At 37.3% G+C, this 18,088-nt stretch overlaps 1 protein-coding gene across 2 annotated transcripts; it reads right to left on the minus strand.

Moving 5' to 3' along the window:
- Positions 1-6,970: 6,970 nt before the first annotated feature.
- LOC131594930 (uncharacterized) lies at positions 6,971-16,395 on the minus strand. Of its 2 annotated transcripts, XM_058867125.1 has the most exons (6): positions 15,969-16,395; positions 14,809-15,856; positions 13,896-14,102; positions 11,811-12,714; positions 8,222-10,817; positions 6,973-8,002 (listed from the first exon to the last, which is right to left on the minus strand). In XM_058867125.1, the coding sequence occupies exons 2-6, from the start codon at positions 15,752-15,754 to the stop codon at positions 7,973-7,975; spliced, it is 4,683 nt and encodes a 1,560-aa protein (XP_058723108.1). In that variant the 5' UTR covers positions 15,755-15,856; positions 15,969-16,395; the 3' UTR covers positions 6,973-7,972. The 2 variants fall into 2 exon arrangements, with proteins under 2 accessions (XP_058723109.1, XP_058723108.1); XM_058867126.1 differs by lacking the exon at positions 13,896-14,102 and having other exon boundaries at positions 6,971-8,002.
- Between the last annotated feature and the right edge of the window lie 1,693 nt (positions 16,396-18,088).

The following is an 18,088-nucleotide window of genomic DNA, read 5'->3' on the forward strand; positions in this document are numbered from 1 at the left end:
AGTCAAGTTTGGAGGAGATCAGAAGGGCAAGATAATTGGCTCTGGAACTATAAAGTCTGGTAACTCTCCTTCCATTTCTAATGTACTTCTTGTAGAAGGATTAACACATAACCTCTTATCTATCAGTCAATTGAGTGACAATGGTTATGATATAATCTTTAATCAAAAGTCTTGCAAGGCTGTAAATCAGAAGGATGGCTCAATCCTATTTACAGGCAAGAGGAAGAACAACATTTATAAGACAGATCTGCAAGATCTTATGAGTCAGAAGGTGACTTGTCTTATGTCTGTTTCTAAAGAGCAGTGGGTCTGGCACAGAAGATTAGGTCATGCTAGTTTGAGAAAGATTTCTCAGATTAACAAACTGGATCTTGTCAGAGGACTCCCTAATCTGAAATTCAAATCAGATGCTCTTTGTGAAGCATGTCAGAAGGGCATGTTCTCCAAACCTGCATTCAAGTCCAAGAATGTTGTTTCTACCTCAAGGCCATTAGAACTCTTGCACATTGATCTGTTTGGCCCAGTCAAAACAGCATCTGTCAGAGGGAAGAAATATGGATTAGTCATCGTAGATGATTATAGCCGCTGGACGTGGGTAAAATTCTTGAAACACAAGGATGAGTCTCATTCAGTGTTCTTTGATTTCTGCATTCAGATTCAATCTAAAAAGGAGTGTAAAATCATAAAGGTCAGAAGTGATCATGGTGGTGAATTTGAGAACAGATCCTTTGAAGAATTCTTCAAAGAAAATGGTATTGCCCATGATTTCTCTTGTCCTAGAACTCCACAGCAAAATGGAGTTGTAGAACGAAAGAATAGGACTCTGCAAGAAATGGCCAGAACCATGATCAATGAAACCAATATGGCTAAGCATTTCTGGGCAGAAGCAATAAACACTGCATGCTATATTCAGAATAGAATCTCTATCAGACCTATTCTAAATAAGACTCCTTATGAATTGTGGAAGAATAAAAAGCCCAACATTTCATATTTCCATCCTTTTGGATGTGTATGCTTTATTCTGAACACTAAAGATCATCTTGGTAAGTTTGATTCCAAAGCACAAAAATGTTTCCTTCTTGGATATTCTGAACGCTCAAAAGGCTACAGAGTATACAATACTGAAACATTGATTGTGGAAGAATCAATCAATATCAGGTTTGATGATAAGCTTGGTTCTGAAAAACCAAAGCAGTTTGATAATTTTGCAGATTGTGATATTGATATATCAGAAGTTGTTGAGCCAAGAAGCAACGCATCAGAAGCAGAGCTTCTCAGAAGCAAAGAATATGAAGATCAAGTATCAGCTTCTCTGGAGAATCTAAGCATTTCTGAAGAACCATCTGTCAGAAGATCATCCAGACTCATCTCTGGTCATTCAGAAGATGTCATTCTTGGAAAGAAGGATGATCCAATCAGAACAAGAGCATTCCTTAAGAACAATGCAGACTGTCAATTAGGCCTTGTATCTTTGATCGAGCCAACTTCTGTTGATCATGCTCTAGAAGATCCAGACTGGATAATTGCTATGCAAGAAGAACTGAATCAGTTTACAAGGAATGATGTTTGGGATCTTGTTCCTAGACCAGATGGATTCAATATAATCGGTACAAAATGGGTCTTCAGAAACAAGCTCAGTGAGAAAGGTGAAGTGGTAAGGAACAAAGCCAGACTGGTGGCTCAGGGTTATAGTCAGCAAGAAGGGATTGACTATACAGAAACCTTTGCACCAGTGGCCAGGTTAGAATCTATTCGTCTATTAATTTCATTTGCCACTCAACATAACATCACTCTCTATCAGATGGATGTTAAGAGTGCCTTCTTAAATGGTTATATAGATGAAGAAGTTTATGTCCATCAACCTCCTGGTTTTGAAGACTCTATGTCTCCTAATCATGTTTTTAAACTAAAGAAATCGTTGTATGGATTGAAACAAGCTCCCAGAGCTTGGTATGAACGCTTAAGTTCTTTCCTTCTGGATAATGGTTTCACTAGAGGAAAAGTGGACACTACTCTCTTTTGTAAAACCTTTAAAAGGGATATTTTAATTTGTCAAATATATGTAGATGATATTATTTTTGGAACATCTAATGCTACACTTGGAAAGGAGTTTGCTGAGTCTATGCAGGCTGAGTTTGAAATGAGCATGATGGGAGAACTCAAGTATTTCCTTGGAATACAAATAAATCAAACATCAGAAGGAACGTATGTTCACCAAACCAAGTATGTGAAGGAACTTCTGAAGAAGTTTAATCTTCTAGACTGCAAAGAAGCCAAAACTCCTATGCATCCAACATGCATCCTAGGTAAGGATGAGGTAAGTAAGAAGGTAGATCAGAAGTTATACAGAGGTATGATTGGATCTCTTCTATATTTGACTGCTTCTAGACCTGACATTCTGTTCAGTGTTTGTTTGTGTGCTAGATTCCAATCAGATCCTAGAGAATCTCATTTAACTGCTGTTAAGAGAATTCTAAGGTATCTGAAAGGTACTACTAATGTTGGCTTAGTTTACAGAAAATCTAAAGAATACAACTTAGTAGGATTCTGCGATGCTGACTATGCTTGAGACAGAATTGAAAGAAAGAGTACTTCAGGAAGTTGCCAATTTCTTGGAAGTCATTTGATCTCCTGGTATAGCAAGAAGCAAGCAACTATTGCTCTATCAACAACAGAAGCAGAATATGTCGCTGCTGCTGGTTGCAGTACACAGATGCTCTGGATGAAGAGTCAGTTAGAAGATTATCAGATATATGAGAGTAACATTCCTATATTCTGTGATAATACTTCTGCTATATGTTTATCTAAGAATCCTATTCTTCATTCAAAGGCTAAACATATTGAGATTAAACATCATTTCATAAGGGACTATGTTCAGAAGGGTGTTATATCTTTAAACTTTGTGGATACAGACCATCAATGGGCTGATATCTTTACAAAACCCCTGGCTGAAGATAGGTTTAAGTTCATTCTGAAGAACATCAGTATGGATTTATGCCCAGAATGAGAAGATGAGAAGTTCTTACGTATGAGTATCTTCTGAAATGAATGTGGATTTTTTTTTTAATCAGAAGTTCTGATTGAAATCTTTTAGAAATTATGATTCGGTTATTACTAACGTTTCATTGTCTAAGTTGATTCAGAACCTCTTTTAAAGCAAAACAGCTGTAACGTTTTATCTCGGGATGGTAAACCTGTCGTTACTGTTCATGGATAAGCGCGCGTGCAGTTGAAGGGACGCCGACCATAGGTAACTGTGCTAGTCACCTCATTTGTCTTTATTATCTCTCCTCATGTCACGTAACATTAAATGCTATCCATCATTTGTTTCATTTTATTTTCTTTTAAATACTCCTCAAACGCTTCTCCTTCCCTCTTATATTTTCTCTATTACACTCTGTCTCTGTTTTCCTTCTCTATCTCTTTGCATTCCTCATCAAGTTTTTTCTCTCTCTCTCCTGTTTTTTTTTCTCTTGCTCAAACAAAGTTTTTTTTAAAAATCCTAGTTCAAACCTAGCGTTCATCTTGAATCCTTTGTCTGGATCTCTTAATCATGCTCTAAGCCTGTTGAAGATCTATGACTCAAAGGTGGCAGAAATTCAGGTGCCTCTTCTTCTGGTGAAACCTCAGCTCTGATGGAGACCTTGGAAGCTCTTCATCAGAATCAAGCTATGCTGGCTTCTCGTTTGGACGCGCAAGAAGTAGCCAATGCTGAGTTTCGCTCCTTCATGGCAAGGCAAGCTACAAGCACTGACGGGATTCATGATGTTCTGGCGCGGATTTTGCGTAGGCTAGGATCTTAGTCCTTTGGTCTGTGTAGTTTTCTTTCCTTGTTGCATCTGTTTTCCTGTATTCCTCTTTTGTAATCTTTCTTGTTGAAATCAATGAAAAGTTATTTGTGTTTCTTTCCTTTTGTCTCTTGCTTTGCATCTGAATCTCTTATGCTTTTTGATGTTATGACAAAAAGGGGGAGAAAATAAATGATAAATGATTTGATTAATCTATCAGTTGCTGGGTAAAGCTCCCACACATTTACTAACAAGAACTGCAAGTTCTATATGGTTTAAGTGTTTTGCAGGTATAAAGAAGTGAAGAGAATCTTCAAAGCAAACACAAGAAGCAAAACCATAAGAAGTGTTATTCTGTAAAAAGAATAAACTCATGGAAACTGAAGCAAGCTAAGTGCTGTCAAGCTTCAGAAATCAGAAGCAAGAAAGAAGAATGAATCAGAAGCACTGATAATAGAATTTGATCCATATTTGTCTATTTGCTCTGACAAAATTCTATTTGCTCTGATACATTATTTTAGCCTATATGGCTCTGATACATATCATGTGTTCCAATATACATTTTATGTTCTGACTCGTTCATGCTGACTTTTGTCGTTTAGTTTTTGTTCTGTAACATTTCAGGATGTAGAGATGCTCTGATGATGCTCTGGTACATTCAACAATGTTCTGATACAAATCTAGCATGAAGTGAAGTTGGTAGAAATTCAAAGCTCTGAAGCTATCCGAGGGAAGCAGAAATCAGAAGCTGTGAATGTTCTAAAGATCCAGAAAACTCAAGTTCTGAAGCTGTCCTAAATGGAAGCAAAAATCAGAAGCTGTGAATGTTCTGAAGATCAAAGAAATTCAAGTTCTGAAGCTGTCCTAAATGGAAGCAGAAATCAGAAGCTGTGAATGTTCTGAAGATCAAAGAAATTCAAGTTCTGAAGTTGTCCTAGATGGAAGCAGGAATCAGAAGCTGTGAGTGTTCTAGGGATCTAAAGAAATTCTAGTTCTGAAGCTGTCCAATGGAAGCAGAAGTCAGAAGCTATGAATTCTCTGAAGACAGAAGCTTATGTGATCGTCTCTACCGAAATAATCAGGGAAGTCTTTTATTAAAGTTCTTCGAGTATTTATTTCAGGGGGAGATTATTTATCTCAGGGGGAGATTGTTAATCTCAGGGGGAGACATATTCATATGCTTATGCTATAGCTGTGTAATTTGTCTTTTGCCGTCTGCTCTTTCTGATCGCAAATTCATATCATTTATATATGTTTTTGTCATCATCAAAAAGGGGGAGATTGTTAGAACAAGATTTGTTCTGATCAATTATCTTAGTTTTGATGATAACAATAATATGAATTTTGCTTAAGATAATATGGTACTCTAATCCAATGCAATTTCCTTTTCAGGAAATATATAAAGAGTATGCATAATTCAGCGCTCAGAAGCTTTGTCTCAAGGGTTCAGCATGCAACATCAGAACATGGTCTGGCAAGACATCAGAAGATGGTCGAAGCAGAATCAGAACATGGGTCTATGGAAGCATCAGAAGAACATGAGATCAGAAGCACTGAAGTTCTGATGGTATCACGCACAGAAGCACTTCAAGGTCAGAAGATCAGAAGATGCTTTGCACCAAGCTGTTTGACTCTGATGATATTCAAACGTTGTATTCACAAACATCAGATCAGAAGGAAGTACAAGTGGCAAGCTACGCTGACTGACAAAAGGAACGTTAAAAGCTATTAAAGGCAACGTCAGTAGAAACAGCGTGAACAAGGCTCGAGGTAGTTGACAAAAGCGTATAACATTAAATGCGATGCTGTACGGAACACGCAAAGCATTAAATGCACTCAACGGTCATCTTCTCCAACGCCTATAAATATGAAGTTCTGATGAGAAGCAAGGTTAACGATTCTGAACAAAACAACTCATATTAACTTGCTGAAACTCTGTTCTATTCAAAGCTCAGAATCTTCATCTTCATCAAAGCTCACTACATTGCTGTTGTAATATATTAGTGAGATTAAGCTTAAACGTTAAGAGAAATATCACAGTTTGTGATTATAGCTTTTAAGAAGCAATTGTAATACTCTTAGAATTGATTACATTAAGTTGTAAGGAACTAGAGTGATCGTGTGGATCAGAATACTCTAGGAAGTCTTAGAGGGTATCTAAGCAGGTTGTAACTAGAGTGATCGTGTGGATCAGAATACTCTAGAAAGTCTTAGAGGGTATCTAAGCAGTTGTTCCTGGAGTGATCAGTGTGTGATCAGAAGACTCTGGAAGACTTAGTTGCTGACTAAGTGGAGAACCATTGTAATCCGTGCGATTAGTGGATTAAATCCTCAGTTGAGGTAAATCATCTCTGCGGGGGTGGACTGGAGTAGTTTAGTTAACAACGAACCAGGATAAAAATAACTGTGCAATTTATTTTTATCTGTCAAGTTTTTAAAGCTACACTTATTCAAACCCCCCCCCCCCTTTTCTAAGTGTTTTTCTATCCTTCATAAGTATGTGAAGCACGAGGATACGTTGTATCGGCATATGTATAATTGTTAATTATTTGTGTACCACTACTATATTTATTCCTTATGAAATACTCACCCTTTATGTTTGAATGTTGCCTCCACGTGGGTAACGCACAGGTAATATGGAATAGTCCAAGGAAGTTAGAGGATAGCTCCGTGGAGTTCCTTTGCGTTTGTTTTAGAATAAAGGGAATCTTGCTCTGATACGTAACATCGGGGCCGGGATCGTGTGTTTTGGAACTATATGTTCAATTTGAATTGTTTTTAACATGATAATGTATTTTTATAGTATTATGATGTTTGGTTTATGAAACATGAACGGTGAAGTTATGAATGATGTTTTATGAAGTTTTTAATGATGTTTTTAAAACTATGAATTCCGCTGCGAGTAAATTGATGATGTTATTGTTGTGCTTAAGAAGCAATTGAATTATAAATCTTTGAAAACCCATGTTACAAAGTAAAATGTTTATATTTATGAAGTTTTTATGAATGAGACACCCTTATATGGATGTTTTATTTGATTTGGGACGGAGGGAGTAGGTCCATAAACTAAAAATAAATGGTATGAAGTATTTGATAAAAGCCTAATTTAGATACTTTAATGACATCTTTTGAAAAACAGTAATTAATGATACAATATTTATTCTGCACATTTTATGGTAGGTGTGTGAATCTTGTGCTTTAGCAGCAAAATGAGACGCATTGTGGCGTATTATATAATGGTTCTTCTCAACGAGCTCTACAAAGAGAAGGTTAGACGTAAAAGATATGACAAATAATCATTTTGAAGCTTGCATGTTGGATTACCCCGATTTGTTAAGACTTGGTAGAAGCTTGAAAACGATTTTGCAATTGTTGTAAAAAAAAATGTAGTCAACCAAGACATAGAACTAAATCCCATGGCAGTGAATTGTTGATCAAGGCATGTGCAAGGTCAAGAAAATCCCAGGGATTTGAGCCAAGACACAACCTATAGTTCAAAAAGTTGACTATTTTATGAAGCAGTAAGATAATAACCTAAAATTAAATCACTCCTCCTGGTACACATACATGAATGTACAATAAAAAAAGAAGTAAACTAAACAATGCACTACGAAAACACCATTTTCACATGTAGCACGCTACATTGTAAAAACCAATGACATTACCAGAGAGAATTAGCCTGTGGTGCTAACCTGAGTTTATACCAGGGAAAGTAGATTCAAATCCCCTCCCCACAAGTAAAATCTCTATCAACCAGAGACAGAGACACTTTGGAACCTAGTGTACTTATGTCAAAAGAATAAGAAAATTTGCACAAGAAAAAAGAATGGAAAATTTTACTCTTTCCTTGCGGTAATTTTTTTTACTACAATTTCTTTAACGTTATGAGCTCATTAAAACATCGAGAGAACTTTGGGAAAAATCCGACTTCTTATGGGTGGCCGGCCCTTTTCAACGTACTACAAAATAATAACTAGTATATCACAATATACATACACATTTGAGGTTGACCAAGAAATCTTCAGGAAAATGGAATGCTGGTGAACTATTGTCACAGATCATCTTCCAATACTCTTTTAAATGAAGGGGGCAAACTCCAGGTAAGCACTAGTGTATTTTCTACAAAAGTGTGTAGACTGACAATTAGATATTGAAGAAACATTGGTAAAGTTCACTTCCAACCTTCACACCTTGACATATTTGTCAACATAACCCTGCAGAAAATAAACGACACAAAAAGTCATTAAAAGTTATTTCTGTACATTTTCTCTGAACAGACTTGTTAATAAATTGGAGAGCTTGGAGTTATTTCTGTGAAGTATGCACAACTTCAGATAGCGATGTATAAACATAAAACCAACATAAACAGTTACTTAAATACTTCCAATGAGGTAAAAAAAAAAAACAAAGTAAGAGATGAGAAGATCAATTACCATCACAAGTTTAGTCAACTTCCGCTGTGATGAGTCAATATATTGACTTATCTTCTCTTGAGATTTGGGTATACGATGGCCTTTCATGGCTCCCGACACCTTGTCTACGGTCTTTTTCACAATGGTTTTGAAAGCCACCTTACTCATATTACCCTGTCGCCATGATGGTTTCAAAACCTCTTTTACAAAGTTTGCAATGGAAACTTTGAATAATTTCATTGATCTAGAATCCTTGCTCTTCTTTCTTTTCCCTGGAGATTTGGTCTGATTAATCTCATCCTCCTCCGGAGACATGTTTGCAACATCTACATCATTACTTAGGCTTTCATTGTCAACAGCACCCACCTCAGCATCTGCTGTCTCCCCATATTCATCATTATTTAGAGAACTGGTAGAGGCAACAGCCCCAACCTTCTCATGCTTCTTCTCTTTGGCATCCAAAGACATATGAGAACTTTTAGGCCTTAGGCTGAAATTGGATTCACCTGTAACTTCCTGCTTCTGCTCAAAATCAAATTTCTTCAAAGATGATGATGGTTCAATGCTGTCAAAAAGTGGATCATATTGTTCACCAGACCCTGGCAAGATCCGACCAACAGCTGCTGCTGGTTTGGGCGATGCTGTATGCCTTGATCCAACACTATCCCCTTCCCTATATCTAGAAGGACCATAATTTTTACCATAAACTATATCATTTTCTTGTCGTAAAAAGCTAGAACTGAATTTTGAACTTAGCGGCTGCTCAAAGGTTGATGCATAAGGATTATAGTGGGCAGAAACTCTTGATGGTCCAAAAGCCGGAAGAGAAGTTGAATGGTTGCTATCAGGAATATCTGGTGGATATCTGGATACAGTAGCAGTTCCTCCAGGTCCGGGCAAATTAACATCAGATGAAGCATATTGAAAATTATGAACTGATTGTTGTTGCTGTGATAATGGATGAATGTGGGAGGAAGTGCTGAAATTTCCTTCAGGAGGCAACCTGCCGCCCAAAGAAGGTTGTGGTCTGTTCACATCTGACTCCCAGGAAAATTGTTTTGGTTGATGATGCAGGCCACCAAAAGATGTGGAGCTTGAAAGTGATTGGTATGCCGGGTTCCCCTGATGAAGATGCTTGGGAGATAGAGGTTCTGTACGCACGAAAGTTTGTGAATGGTCCTGCATTGGAGGGTAAGGTTGATCTTCAAACTTCGAATTTTGAGAATTAGATGGTAACCCATGAATCAAGGAAGTCTGGGAAACATAATCAGATCTTGAATGCAGTTGATTCTGATTAAATTCGGAAGAAATAAAGGATTTTGCAACTCCCAAGTTAGAACTGGAATTATACACGGCCTGTGATGGTGGTGGAGGCGGCGGTGGCAGCGGCAATGATGTCCAAGAGCTATGAGGCGGTACACTGAAATGAGAATTTGGTGTCTGTAACGAAGGTGGGTAAGGAGATTGGAAAGGAAATAATGCATTTTGCTGCGCCACACCATACTGCCTTGGAATTTGTGGCATATGCCCGGCATTTTCACCCTGGAAATGTGAACCAGCAAAGGCTGGCAATGGGTAAGTATGAAGAGGGATTTGCACCGATGAAACACTTATTGGAGGTAACTCTTTAAAACCCTGAGGGTGCAATGAAGGCTGCTCTGATGCTACACATGGACCAATAGAACTAGTGGCCGAGTGTAGTTGTGTAGATGGTAACGTAAATGGTAAAGGTTCACTACCAGAAACCTCATTAGCAGATCTTTTATCAGATGACAAACCAGTCGCACCGGCCACATTTAGAAGCTGAGATGGGTAACCAGAATGTTCTGGAACTCCAACAGATACATTGGATGGTAGATGCTGAACAAATGAACCAGCATCTGAAAGAAGAACATCTTTAGATGTACCACCAGAATGTTCTGGAACTTCAACAGAAACATTGGATTGTAGTTGCTGAACAAATGAACCATCTTCTGATGGAATAACATCTTTAGATGTACTACCAGATGGTATAGAAGCATCAGCATGAATTAAAGCTTCAGGCTGAAAGTCATCAACTAAGTGCTGCTGATGAGAACTTAATGCATTCTGAAAACTACCACTTTCATGTAATGAAGTCTTGGGCTTTTCTACAACTACTAAGGTTTCATGCACCTTAGGAGAAACCTCTCTAACACGTTCAGAACTTGGAATGCTGTTAAACGATTGACCATCGATACCAAAGGTAGTAGACACAACGGCGTGGCCCTCAGAATCTTCCTTTCTTTGCACTACTTCCTGGCCAGTTATATTCTGGTGAAGATCTGTGTCCTGATTTCTGACTCCATCATGCTCATAATCTGACACTTTAGAAGAAATACTCTTAACTTCTTCATTAACCCTAGAACTTTTTTCACGAGAATCAAGTTCCAGATCATGTTTATTCCTGGAGTGCCTTGAAGTAGCACTCCTGTCAGATTCATGATGCGCAAACCTACATAATGCTCCACGATAGCACTTTTTACGTAAGAAATCATAGCATTGATCCTTGTTCCTTCTCACATTTTCCCCATGAGTGTCACCTGAACGTCTTAAGATTGGAGACCTACTCCTGCTTCTACGCCGCCGAGGAGACCAGCTGCAACAAACAAAACTTGAAATTTTCTAGTAACATTCTTAAAAATAATATCCTCAATAAATAAAGAATTGCAATTCACAAAATAGGAAAAATATATAACTGCATTTTAAACAATTATGACCGAAAATAGTGATGAAAGTATGAATATGGGTGAAAAATTGGTCAACAGGTTATATACATTGCATTTGTTGTAATCAAAAGCATTGATATAAATTATATATGTTGCATTTAATGAGTGGGAGCTTCAACATATACTTTAAATTAAGTATCTGAGTTATGAATAGTCATGAAAAATGAGGTGCTGATGGCGTGTCCAGAGCATGTCAACAGAATATAAAGAGTATCGGGATTTATTTTTTTAAATGGTCTCTAATAGAGACCAAACAGGGGGTCATAAGGAAAAAGGAAGTATTATGTAATAATGCGAGTGATAAATAAATTGTTAGTTAGGATTCTTAGTTGGCATGTTATATATGCCCTAGTAGTATAAATAGTGATGTAAGTGAATTATATGCATCAGGTTAGAATATTGAATGAACCGTTATGGTTAGGCAGAGGGAGTTATCTCCTCTGAGGAGCTTTGCTCTGGGGTAGAATAGAATTCATTACTTTCTAAACTGTCCACTTCCTTCATCTATTTAATATATTGAATTGAATATTTTACATTGTTGATATATTTTCTTTATTTAGTTTCTTATGATGGATTTTTTCAGTTCCATCAGTCTCCAATACTGCACTAACACATGTCGACAGTGCAATGTAGAGTATCGGCATATCAATATAATTGAGTATGGTATGGAAGAAAAATAAAGCATCATCGGTGCATGAGCATCATAGACCCTCAACTAACAGAGGGGGATTTAGCCTAGACTCAAACAATATAACATCCTAGGAAAAGACAGCTAGTGCAACCTACACCAGCTGTTTGTAGACAATGTTCACATTAATAGAAGTTAATCAAGGCATCCAACAACACACTGTGGCAGTACATACCTGCGAGAGAGGCTTCTTTTATGCTTTCTCCTCCGAGGACTTCTTCTTCTTCTCCTACTCCTTCTGTCAATGGGAGATCGAGACCGGCTGCGACTCCGGCTTCTATCTCTTTTGTTCGTCCTCTTAGTCCGATGACTGCGAGATTCATCAGAGCCGCTATCTGAAGCATCGTCTCTGATATGCCTCCCGAATTCATCTACTTTTAGAACAGTTGGTTCAAACTTTGAGGTTTCCTTCTCACGTTTTTGTTCAGCAGTACCACTCTTACTATCAATGTCAAAACCAGTATCACCTAACCTGTCTTCTACTTGTAAAGCTCCAACTGAAGAAGCAAAATTAACAGACACCTGATTTTCAATGTTAGGCGCAACACACCCATCACTAGTACGTGAGATGGAACTTTTACAGGTTACCTCGGGCTCCTGTACTAAACATGGAGATATTTCTGAATTATTATGTGATGCTTTGGAGAGCAGACCAATCGCCTTTTCAGTATAAGAGGGACTTTTAGATCCAAGACCAGTCTCCAAATTACTCTTGCAATCTTTAAGGGCATCCGGAACACAAGAATCAGCTCCTGCAGAGTCTGTATTAACATTATTAGCATCTTCTGTACAACCTCCATCTTCATTATCTGAAGTTTCATCAGAAGCATAATTTTGAAGAAGTCTAATCGGGCTGCCGATCCTCATAAGTTGCTCAGAATCTCTGTTGGAATCGGTGGCTTCGCCAAGATCGGAAGTACCATTTCTTATAAAGTCCTTGTCTAGAGAAACTTCCAATCTTCCCGGCCCAGTGCTTGGGAGGGCTTCAGCCAATTCAATTGAGTCATTCGCGGGACTAAGAACCTTGGTATCTGATCTTGTAGATTTCATGGGCTCAACATCAGATGCAGGTCCTACTCCTGCATTTTATTTTAAGTCTTATCAACACAGGAATATACAATAATCTGAATAAAGGAATATATATATATATATATATATATATATATATATATATATATATATATATATATATATATATATATATATATATATATATATATATATATATATATATATATATATGGGTTTGCTAACATAGACCCACATATTTTTATGAAGGTTTATTTTAGCAAGCATTAACTACAATACAGTTAAATGCACCTTAAGGTGCATGTTGCTAAAACACACATTCATAAAAATAAGTGGGTGTATTTTAGCAAGCCCCACAGTGGTTTGCTAAAATACACTCACTTGTTTTTATGAAGGTGTGTTTTAGCAAGCTTTAACTAAAAAATAGTTAAATGCACCCTAAGGTGCATGTTGCTAATACAAACCTCCATAAAAATAGGTGACTCTATAAAGTAGGCACATAATATTCTGACATTGAGAGATCAAGAGATGGAAAAACTCATCCAAAATATTATAAAATTTGTATGAAAAAGGGATACCTTGAAGGACAAACCCAATTATTTCTAATTGTACAGTTTGTTCTTTCTATTTTCCCTATTTCCATTGCGAGTTCCTAAAGCCTAAAAAGTAAGAGCTATTGAAATCTGAGGGCTACCTTGGTAACAGATAAAAACCGAGTACTCTCACATAAGCAATTGGCACAACTCCTGATTAATTTGTATAGTTTATTGTTATAGTTTTTATCAATTAGATGCTGTGTTTAAACATTAACGTGAAATGTTATTGAATACTAAAGTATTTCAGGAATTCAGTACTGAAATATTAGGGTTGGATTCAGGGTTGTTAAATGGTGGTCATGGTGCCACCTTGGCAGAATGACAGTGATTGAACTTTGGACAACCACCATAGGCAATTTCTGAAGGGATGCCCATCATGGAAGCCCCATAGGCCGCAATGGCGTGTTTATAAAGTGGGCTTTTGGCATTCCTCTATAGACAATATTGGTTGGATTCTAGCGCTAAAACTTAAAGTGTAATTAAAAATCTTCTGTCCCTAATTTTGACAAATATCAATCACCATGACGAATAGTTGATTGACTAGATAATTAATGTCTGATTATCACATGGAAACTTTAAGCACCTAAGTAATACAAAAATCAAAACAATGAACAGTGGTTTCTCTTGAATGAAACCTTCATTTTTTTTGCTGACTCCTGTGGATCCAGAGCATGATACACCACTGGATAAGATGCCCTTAGCAGGTTCGTCTTGTATTGAACTCTGCAGCCTCTGTATTTTCTCATTAATGTTAAACACCTCATCAACCCGATCATGCAGCAGAGTTACCCCTTCAATTGCATAAGTTGATCCTTGGTCTTTGTCAGAAAGTGTGATATCATCTTAATCAGCCCATGAGAAATAAAATAAAGCAGATCAGGCTCAAGTTGTTGAACAAAATTTTATTTGTAAAGTCACTTCTCTTAACCAGCCCATGAGAAATAAAAATACACCCTAAAGAGAATGATCCGCGTTGAGTCACTCCTCTCTTTCCCCTAGCCAACTTTCAGCCAGCAATTATGATATTATCCAAAATTCAAAATGCATACCCACAGCTAAACTAAACCAGTAACACCCCCATCCCTCCCCTACCAAATGCACTTTTACCTATTCAGATATATAAACATAGAAGAGAACACATTATTAGAAAATAATAGCTAGGGTATTCACTGCTACGGTCGCTGTTATAGAAATTATATCAATGCGAACAGTCTAGTCTGTCTTTACATTTTAAAGTGTGAACAGCAAACCTTGATGGAATACTAAAGATGGACCACGCTTAACTAAAATTGGTTATCCAGTTTCCTGTGTATTATATTATAGTATAAAATAGAACTCTAATCCATTGGCTTCTCTAACAAAGAAAATAAACTCCGTATTTTATTAGCATCCAAATCAAATATGAAAAAAGTAATATAAAGAATACGGAACAGCAGACTCATGCATTTGGTCGCATATTCAGCATTCACCAATTCTATACCACAACCAATGATATCATAATTTAATACAAAATTAAAAAATAAGTGATAGATAACAATGCAAACTAACCTTCCATCTCCATGTCAGAATCAGCACTTACAGTATTTTCTTCTGCAGACTGGGGCAGAGGTGGGGTAAGATCCAATATTACACTTTTAGTCGGCAATAGCTCATCTCTGAGGGGATCCAGAGCAACATCACCACAATTTCCAACATCTTGATTGGCTTCAGAATCAGATTTATGTACAAACACAGTATCAGATGGACAGGAAGCTACAAATCCTTCTACTGACTCCACAGCCTTTGATTCAAATCTAGGAACCTCCTTAGAGTAAGGGTCATCGGTGCATGCAGCTTGGGAGGATGTAGAAGCTATAAGAGAGGCAGGAGGTGGGGGAGATGGCAGAACCGGTGGCGGAGAGCTTGGCAATGGCGGTAGTGACGGTGGAGGGGCAATGGAAGGCATGTGGTGGTAATTCCCAACAGTTGAATGACCATAAACGCCATCAGGAGACGGAGCATGAAAAGGGGGAGGGGGTGGTGGAGGAGGAAGATGACGATGGTTATGCAAAATTTGTCCTTGGGAAGAAGAGGTAGGAGGTGGCAACACTCTACTTGGCAGCCTAGGAGCCCAAGATGTCTCCTGATGAGAGTGGCCAATAGGGGGAGGAACTGGGGGCGGAATGGTATGACAATGGACACCTAAATTTGAAGAATGTTGGGAATTTTGTCCAATGGTAGGGAATGTTTGTTGACCCATGCCATTTCCATGGTGCATTTGAGAGGGAATGGAATATGAAGGTCTAGTATTTGGCACGGGCGGGGATCCATGTAAATAAACATGCGGAGCTGGTGGTGGGGCAAAATGCTGAAAATGAGGCGGCGGTGGAGGAGGCGGAAGTGCCTGCTGATAACTCAACGGCGGTGGTGGTGGTGGCGGTGGCAGCAGTACAGGAGGAGGTGGAGGGATTGAACCCTGTCCCGAATTCGAACCGTGATTCCCTTGATTATACATATATAAATCGCAAACCAGATATTCAACCAACACAACAGTCCCAATTAAGCAACACAATAATGAAAAAAAAAAAACCAACTTTCACACTCAATCAAGAATCCCCTGAAGAAAAACAAACATAAACAACTCTAATCAAAACATCTAGATACATGAGATAGCTCAACCTAATCAGCATTCACCTATACATAAAAAAGAAAAATTAAACCCAACTTACCGTAACAGATTCCTTAACTGTTTTCAACGAACACACAGAAACCTTGATAAAATCTTTCAATAAAAAAAGAAATGAATTTAAGTTCTTTTTCGCAATTGTCGACATTGCGCAACACGGAAGTTTCCAACGCTGCGTTTCATCTCTTTTTCCACCAAAGTTTCCAACTTCGATTATGAAACGGAACCCACGCGGACCAATCGGAACGTGCAACGACGGGGAATCGCGAAAAGAGAATGAGGGATCTTGATTCGGGAAGAGTAGGGTTTTGTTGAGAGGGTTTTCGGTGTGAGAGATGTGTGTGATAGATAAACCCTAAGTATGAGGTTGGATGGGGGAAATTGTTGTTGGGCGCAGTGAGTGAGAAGTGAGAAGAAGATGAGAGTTTTGTGTTGGGAGTGGAAACAGAGTAATGTGGGAAAATTGAAAAGGCAATGCCACATCTTCCATTACTTCTAAATAGTTGTTATGTTTAATTTGGGGGTAAAAAAAAAAAGTTACGGTTCAATTTTAATCTGGATTTAATTTGTAAATGTAAAAACAATTATAATATTCATTGCGATTTTAAGTATGTAGCTCGAGAATAATGTCAAAAGAGTAAAGATTGTTGTATTATCGTATGTGGATGTAATGAGAAATAATCCAGGGTTTTCACATCTTCATAAATGGGTGTGGGTAAAGAAATTAGTTCATGAGAGAATGATTCGTTTTGAATCATGAAATATAGATACGTTCACTTTTGAAAAAGTTATGGAAATGGTGGACATTATGATTAAGAGAAAAATCAATTTCATGTGCCTACAAGAAATTTAGTGGACAAGTAAAAAGGCGAAATAATTAGACAACTCAGGATTTAAGATTTGGTACATCGAAAAAGTTATATTAAAAAATAAGGTGGTATTGTGGACAAGGAATGGAAGGAGGATATTATGGATGTGAAAATACTAGTAGATAGAATCATAATCTTGAAATTTATAATGGAGCAAGACAACTTTAATGTTATTATGCTTACGCACCTCGGGTTGGGTTAGCGTAACACCTTAAAGTAAAACTTTGGGAGGATTTAGATGGTTTTCTTTAGGATATACCCCAAAGAGAGAATCATTGAAACATTGAGGTTTCGTCATGGATATAAGAATCAAGAGGAAAGAATAGAGAATAAGTCACACGGGAGCTCTGCATATCAAGTGGTGGCATTTGAATGGTAAAAAGAAGAAAGTTTTTAACACAAGAACTTGGAAGGAGGATTTAGATAACCCCGAGGAAGTGCAAATTCTATGTGGAATAAGATGATCTACGAGATTAGAAAAGTAGCAAAAGAAAAGTTAGGAGAATCAAGATTTTTAGACTTAAGAATAAAGAATCGTGGTGGGGGGTGTAAGTGTTCACGGTAAAGTTAGAGTAAAAAATTGTCTTAGAGAATGGTCTAGGTGTAAAAATGTAAAGACTTGGGAAAAGTATAAGTAAGTTAAGAACAAGACCAAGGAGACTGTGAGTGAAAAAAGAAATCAAGTTTTTGACATATTATGCCAATTTTTATGAACCGATAAGGGAGAAAAATCTATATATAGGTTTTCTAAGAGGAGAGAAAAAATAAGAGGTTTAGATCAAGCGAAGTGTATTAAAAATGAATAAAGAAAAAATTGTTCAGGAAAAGGGTATAAAGGATAGGTGGAAGACGTATTTCTACAATTTTTAAATTCACTTCTCTTTTATGAATGATGTCAAATACAATATGTCATCAGACAATGTGTATGACAAGACGGATGTAGTAACAATTAAAATACAGATAAAGTAAATTCTGAGGAATAAGTAATTCGGTTCAGTGCAATAACATCAACGTCTGGAGGGCGTCAACCCAAGAAAGGAAATTCACTATTAATATTAAAAGTACAATTTGGTCTTAGATGAACTCTTATAGTTCAATGCATTTTTTCTTAATATTATCTGTGAATTTCTATTTATGACTCCCGCTAAATATGAGACCCTCTCACTTTCTCCCAACAACTATCTCTAGTTTTGGAAATATTACAAATGGTTGGAACTATTACAACTCAATAAACCAAACTTTACTCGTTCAGATAGGAATGTTCAAACGAATAGAGTTTCACAAGTTAAATACA

This window comes from Vicia villosa, linkage group LG4 (assembly GCF_029867415.1).
Source record: "Vicia villosa cultivar HV-30 ecotype Madison, WI linkage group LG4, Vvil1.0, whole genome shotgun sequence".
NCBI lineage: Eukaryota > Viridiplantae > Streptophyta > Magnoliopsida > Fabales > Fabaceae > Vicia > Vicia villosa.